Below are 7,418 nucleotides of genomic sequence, written 5' to 3' on the forward strand. Positions count from 1 at the left end.
TCTTCATCAAATCCAAATTCAAACTCAAGTCCACGAAGAATCGTCAAGCTACCAAATCGCTCATTCTTCATCAATCCAAATCCAAACTCAAGTCCACGAAGAATCGTCAAGCTACTAAATCGCTCGTTTTTCATCAAATCTAAATCCAAATTACTCAAATTCTCAAGATCAAGTGTACGTCACCCTTAAGCCAAGTCATATACGGAGATAAAATCATAGGAGATTACAAAGATTGTAACCCCGTGCTTGATATTCAATAAATCACATTTTATTTGTACACGTGTCTGTATTCTTGTTTGTTTTCATGTTCTCGTTCTATATAAGGCTCTCGTTTTCGTGAATCGGTGAGGTTGAGGATTGGTTTTTGTCTTTTGATTGGATTTGGTGAGGTGGATCTTGTGCTGCAACTTTCTCCTTTGGTCTGACTTTCGGAGTTTCGGGTTCTTCCCGATCGGATCTGAGGGTGTGCCAAGCTTGTCCTTGGAGTCCGGTCATCTTGAAGGATGATGGAGCTAAACGAGTTAGGAGATAAACGAAATAGGTGTGTCGTTCCGCTCTTTGTTTAATTCAATCGTACCTCAAATCTTTTTCATCCTCGCCCCAAATAGGAAATAGAACCCATCACTGCACCCCCAAGTTCAAACGCATTCCCAAGTTTCTCCACTGCTTTTCTTCTCCCTTGAAGCTCATCTCCCAGAATCGCCCTCACTGAACCCAGGTAATCTTGTCTTCTTTTCTTCTAATTTATGATCGAAATAGGTGACTTTAACATTGGGTCTTTCATTCAAGATTTAACTTAGGCTTTTTACTCACTTGGTTCTATGATGCTTGGAATTAAATTCTACACTATTTATGTGTGTGGTGATATCCAATGCATAGCCATCAGTTTATCAGTAACTGGAGGATAGATGTAACTAGAACCTTCCATTTCATTGTTGAAATTCCATGGTCAATTTCACCTGAGTGTTCTTTAGAAACTCTTGATAATAAGACAGTAACAACGAAGTGTTTGTGTCATTGAATCACAACAATGTCGCAAGCACGTCGTATGTTCTGATGGACACGGAAGCATCACTTGTGAATGTTTAATGTTGCAAGCATTCTTGGAGTCAAACCTAGTTCTTCTACTAGGTTGGTTGAAATATTATTGTCTTAACTGAAAAAACAACAGGAACGACATGACACACTCGGCAGAAAATTCATTGATAAAATGAAGCCGAATTTTAGATCGATTGCATTCTTTGTTAGAGGGTATTGAGGTTTTACTAGTGCGAAATTTTGTGTTGATTAAGCATTGAACATGCATTTCTGGATAAATTTAGTTATATCAAAGTTGGCAACTTAGAACTATTGTCTTTAAAGCAGATAATAGTGGTTATATGATCTGCAGTTTGTCTTGTAAATGCTTATGCTATTTTTTCTTGGTTCGTTCATATCTTTTTCACAGCTTATATATTTGGGAAGTGTTGAAAAGATGATGTGACTACCAACATTTGGACAAATTCTTCTTATTGTGATCAGAGGTTCAGCACACCCTATTCTAAAATATTCTGCTCCTTTCTTGCTTCTATGAAAAATCTCTATGGAAATCAAATGTAAGACTAAGAGATTGTCCATGTCCAAATCCGCATAAGTTCTAACCTTGGGTAAACCAAAAATAGTGTTTCTTACCAACTGCATGAGCTTCCATGGAGGTTTCCACAACCATCAAACACATCTTCTGCGACTACTGCATGCATGCTCAAGGGTACGATCCCTCAGTGCAACAAAAGCACTCCATGCTCTCAACATCACAATGGGTCCGTCTCCCAAGCAGCCCATTTTTGTTTCCAACAGTATCATGTCACAATATTCCTCCCTTGGGAAGTTATTGGTTGCTTGCAAGTTGTTTGATAGGATGCCTCTTAGAAATGTTGTGTCATATAATATCATGATTAGTGCTTATAACATGTCTGGGAATGTAGGGGAAGCTTGGAAAATGTTTTATGAGATGATGGCTTCAGGGTTCAAGCCAACTCAGTATACAGTTAGCAGGTTATTGTCATGTGTGTCATTGGATGTTTATCATGGGGTTCAGTTGCATTCTTTGGTAATTAAAAACGGACTGTTTGATGGTGATACTTTTGTGGGGACTTCCTTGTTGGGTTTTTATGGAAGGCATGGGTTGTTAGAGGAAGCGACTTGGACATTTCAGGATATGCCTTGCAGGAGCTTAATAACATGGAATTCAATGATATCATTGCTTGGGAATCATGGATTTTTTGAAAATTGTTTGTATTCGTTTCGGGAGCTGGTGCGGATGGATGTTGATTTGTCTCCAGGTTCTTTTGTGGGTGTTTTTTCTGCATTTTCATGCCCTGAAGACTTGAAAATTGGGGAACATTTGCATGCTTTTATCGTAAAGAATGGATTTACTTGTGAAACTTTGGTGATGAATTCTATAATAGGTTTATATGTTAAATGCACTGCCATATGCTTGATAGATAAAATTTTTGAAGAAGTACATGTTAAGGACGCTGTATCATGGAATAGTATCATCGGTGCAATAGCAAAAGTTGGTGCACCACAAAAAGCAGTAGAACTCTTCTCTCAAATGTGCATGGCTGGAGTGATGCCCACAGAGATAACATTTCTTAGTCTTATAAATTGTAGTATCAATGTGGAGATTCCTATTTCTGGAGAGTCTGTACATGCTAAGATAATCCAGCATGGTTATGAATCTCGTGTTTTAGTCGGAACTGCGTTGGTTGATTTTTATGCTAAATGTGCTAACTTGAAAGCTGCCCATATCTGTTTTTACGAGATATGTGAGAAAAATGTGGTCTCTTGGAATGCTTTGATCTCAGGTTACTCAAATAATTACTCACCTATATCTATATGTTTATTACAAGAAATGCTTCATTCGGGTTATCAACCTAATGAGTTTTCATTTTCTGCTGTGCTTAAGTCATCATTGGCATTAGAACTCCAACAGCTTCATTGCTTGGTTGTAAGAATGGGCTTTGAGCAAAATCACTTTGTTCTGAGTTCTCTTATAATGTCATATGCCAAAAATGGTTTAATATCTGATGCCCTGGTCTTTGCCACAGCTTCTCATGGTCTGCTTCCTGATGTTCCCTCTAATGCCATTGCTGGAATTTACAACAGAACTGGGCAATATAATGAAACTCTAAGATTCCTCTGTCCACGTGAAGAACTTGACAATGTATCCTGGAACATTGTGATTTCAGCTCTTGCCCGTATTGGTGATTACAAAGAGGTATTTGAGCTTTTCCAACAGATGCATTTGAATCAAGTCTGGCCAGACAATTATACACTTGCTAGTCTTCTAAGTGTGTGCGCTAAGCTTTGTGATCTTGCTCTGGGAAGTTGTCTTCATGCATATATCATTAAGACTGACTTCAGTTCTTGTGACACATTTGCATGCAATCTTTTACTTGACATGTACGGGAAGTGTGGTAGCATTGGAAGCTCAGTGAAAATATTTGATGAAGTGAGGTCCAAAAACTTAATCACCTGGACTACTTTGATTTCTGCTCTTGGAGTTCATGGTTATGTTCAAGAGGCATTAGAAAGATTTAGAGAAATGATATCATTGGGCTTTAAGCCTGATGAAGTGGCTTTTACTGCTCTTCTTACAGCTTGCAGGCATGGTGGGTTAGTTAGGGATGGACTGGAGTTATTCAGGCAAATGATAAGTGATTATGGGGTTGAACCAAAAATGGATCATTACCAGTGTGTGGTGGACTTGCTGGTTAAAGGTGGTCATGTTACAGATGCAGAGAAAGTTATTACCAGCATGCCCTTCCCACCAGATATGATTATATGGCGTTGTTTCCTCGAAGGGTGCAAGAGTCATGGAAATGCAGTGGATGTGGACCAAGCAGTAGCACATTCTTAATTCTGATTCAGCCAATATATTCATTTGGAATTTAATTATTCTGACTGATTTTTTGAGTCCTCCTTACAATCGTTACTACCTCTAAGTGTTTACTCAGAAATTGCAACAAGTGAAAGACGTTTCTTGTTTCTTGAAGCAGAGCATTCTTCATGGGGTATATTTTCATTTTGATGGGGTGCTTGCAATACGCCTCTATTGAGGAAATGGTTGTATATCTCCATCATCCAGAGAGGAGGATCTTGATCCCCATTAACACATAATGTAAGGCCTCATTAAAATTCACAATTTTAATCTGCTTCACCTTTTTTTTTTCTTTGCTTCTTGTAGCTGACTAGCTGATCACGCTGCTTCTACCCTGTTTTTTTTTTTTTTTGTTAATCCATTAGGCAACCTTTTGGGAGCAAAGAGAACATCATGCATGTGAAATGGCTGCATTAAAAAGAGAAAGTTGTTCAGTAGTTTACTGTGGAACTGAAGACTATTTCCGGAGTTAAAAACTTTAGTATGTTGCACCCTATTTGTGAACTTTTTATTGTGCACCACCCAAAAGGGGTTCCTTCTGTGGCGTTATTTGGTGTCAGATATGTCTATGGGATCTCGCATTGCTGAGTACAAAATCAGAGCGTTTCTCTATCTACACTAGAGAATGTTCATAAACTTGTATTTCTGCTTGAGTATCAACTGAGGGGATTGGGAAGGCTCCTACGGATTATGATGCAGAAGAGCAGACCGCACCAAAAGCAGTCCAATGGTATGCTCTTTATGAATGCCACAAGTGGAGCTTGGGGTTATATGGGTTGAAAAGAATTAAAGTTTAGCCTGATCGAGGGGATATACCTTATGGGTGGCAACATACACAAGGAGGATGAGAATAAGTGATGGATATTAGTCACAAGGGAATCTATTCCAGATTAATACAGTGAACTATCAACTCTTGGTTTTAATGAAGCGTTTTCCAAAGGCATCAGTCTTATGTCCCTTCTTTAGGGTTTGAAGTGTAGAAGTAGCCTTCAAACTGCTTGGTATCATGATGAGTAATGTTATCTCGGTGGAGATTTCAGAGATGAATAGACATGTTTGAGTTTAGTGGGAGCAAACAAATTAGAGAGGGAATTCTCTTGCTGTTATATTAGTGTTATTTGCTGACTGCATGGAGCATTATATCAATTCATTTGGAGGATCTGATGTCATGGTTGAATGGGCTTGAAGGTAAATTAAACCCTATTTTACTTTAATGATTTTTACTGGTGAAGCTCAATATGGCAAGCTACAAATCGAGACCATATGGAATTTTATTCACAATTAAGATACTCGATATCTTAGATGAACAAACCATCATAGATATCACATTTGACTGTTGAAGAAAACGAGTAAATTTTTTTTGGAAATCTCTGGAATTTTCTTTGATCCCAAATTCCCAATATCTGTATCAGCTTGTGTATAATATATGTTTACTAATTTTAATTACTAGGAGTTTCATTAAAACTATTGATTAGATTTGTTTGTGATGCTTTTGCTGGTGATAAGTAGATTGTATCTGCTAATGCACTGTTCGGTTAAGATTGTATACTTAATCCCCATAAACATAGATTTAGGGTTGTTTTTTCACTTTAGCGTGATTCAAATTTTGTTGACTGGCAGGGGTCCGCATTGCAGTTAGTAAACTTTCAAAAATGATCAGTGTGTCGGTCATTTAGGTTGAACTCATGTCGGTGCTTCCACGGGTAAATATGGTAAGAATCTATATTAGTTTTTGCTGATATGGTAGCCAAACATTTATAGCTTCCTGGTCACACAATTTCATTTAGCAGCTTGTGGTATTCTGTATATGGTGTCTGAGAATTCCTAACAAAATTATTAGGAGGTTTGTAATCCAAAAAGTATGATTCTGTTGCCTTGTTATTGTAATAGATGCATCAATGCATTATGGATTAAGAACAGATTGCAAATTTGAAATAATTTGTGAACCTTCATTTTCAACTAGAGTAGTTCTTTGTGGGCTTTGGTGTGCTCTCTAATGTGTACTTTCTCTTTTCATGACCTCATATCCACACTGTTTCTCTTTAATGAGAGTTAATTTTTTATGCAAAAAATGGTTAGTTGTCGGTTCATATACTTGAAATGAGGGGTTTCAGTTTCTGTTGAACATATTCAATTGTAGCAAGAGTTGTGGGGAAGTAGCTATTGCGGTGATATTCAATTGTTGAACTTCATTGCCACATCCTGTCTTGGAGTCAAGTTATGCAGATTAACATCCTTTTTCTTTGTTCTTTTTTGTTTTCTCCTATGGCATTGAACTTTTCTCTACAATGCAGTGGCTGCATATATGTTCATTTGTTTTTATATTTCATTTTTTCTTTTTCATAGTTCAGTTGATGTCATTTGTTGTAATAAATATATGTAAAGGTTTAGGCAGAGACAGAGGATACAAGGGGCCAACATTGGCTACAGCCTAGGCAGGCTTTGATTTTCTGTTCCAAGTAGTCCTAAAATCCTAAGAAACCAACAAAGCTCCACTAATTTAACCTCAGCCCACCCTCTATGTACTACTGTTTGATTGAGTTATATATTTTTCATTGAGCTTATCAAAAGGTTACAGAAGTTAGAGTTCTACCTAGTATTTAAAATGATAATTTTAACTAATTAATTACAAAAATGCTTAGCAGCCCTGTATCACCCTCTTGTTTCTTACTTTTGCAAATTAAATAGCTGTGATTTTGGTACCTATGAATTTTTGTTACTCAATATGGTACTTGAACTATTGCACTGTTATTAAATATGGTACATTTGTTAATTTTTCCGTTAAATCAATAATGTAGCACATATTTAGAAGGGCAAAATGGTCTATACACAGTAAATAATAGATTTTTGCTCCCTCCCTAATTTATTTTATTTTTTATCTAAAATTCTCACAAATTTCCACCAAACTATACATGGTCATTGAGGATAAATATATATATATAATTATATATATGTATGATGTAGGTTATTTGCAAATTTGATGAGACCTTAAAACTAACTGGTAATACAAAACATAACACAATTTTTAGTCTAATATACAAAATTAATTTAAATTGTTGTTTTGGCCATTACTTATTGAGCCAAAAAAAGTCAAAATACATATCACATGATTAATTTAACGGAAAAACTAACGAAAGTATTATATTAGATAATGAAGCTATAGTTCAGGAACTATTTTGGGTCATACAAATTCGTAGGTACCTTTAACAAAAATCTGGGTCCCATTTTAGGTTTTTACTCTAAATTTTTTCTTAGACTAGTATTTTATTGTTCAAGTTGGATCATACCTTCATCAGTTTTGAAACTTGTTATTTCTTAGTCACAGATGTCTTTGTTCTTCATATTCTGCAGTTTACAAGCATAGAGAGAACAGATAAATTGGTAGTATCGTCTGCCTCAAGATTGTTGAATGGATTTTTATACGTTACATACGGTCAAATAATTATCTGTCGTGGACGGGTGCCCTGAGGCCTGAGGGTGACAGAGCACCACCCTG

The 7,418-nt window shown here is 36.6% G+C and overlaps 1 protein-coding gene across 2 annotated transcripts; it reads left to right on the forward strand.

Moving 5' to 3' along the window:
• Positions 1-367: 367 nt before the first annotated feature.
• LOC126796671 (pentatricopeptide repeat-containing protein At3g58590) lies at positions 368-4,039 on the forward strand. 2 transcript variants are annotated; one of them, XM_050523406.1, is made up of 3 exons: positions 368-718; positions 1,448-3,259; positions 3,455-4,039. In XM_050523406.1, the coding sequence occupies exons 2-3, from the start codon at positions 1,679-1,681 to the stop codon at positions 3,899-3,901; spliced, it is 2,028 nt and encodes a 675-aa protein (XP_050379363.1). In that variant the 5' UTR covers positions 368-718; positions 1,448-1,678; the 3' UTR covers positions 3,902-4,039. The 2 variants fall into 2 exon arrangements, with proteins under 2 accessions (XP_050379363.1, XP_050379362.1); XM_050523405.1 differs by having other exon boundaries at positions 1,448-4,039.
• Positions 4,040-7,418: the final 3,379 nt, after the last annotated feature.

The sequence above is a fragment of the Argentina anserina genome, chromosome 6 (genome assembly GCF_933775445.1).
Source record: "Argentina anserina chromosome 6, drPotAnse1.1, whole genome shotgun sequence".
Lineage (NCBI taxonomy): Eukaryota > Viridiplantae > Streptophyta > Magnoliopsida > Rosales > Rosaceae > Argentina > Argentina anserina.

Bases quoted from the DNA above. Each gene is read 5' to 3' on its own strand.
- LOC126796671 (XM_050523405.1), top strand. From the start codon at position 1,679: ATGAGCTTCCATGGAGGTTTCCACAACCATCAAACACATCTTCTGCGA.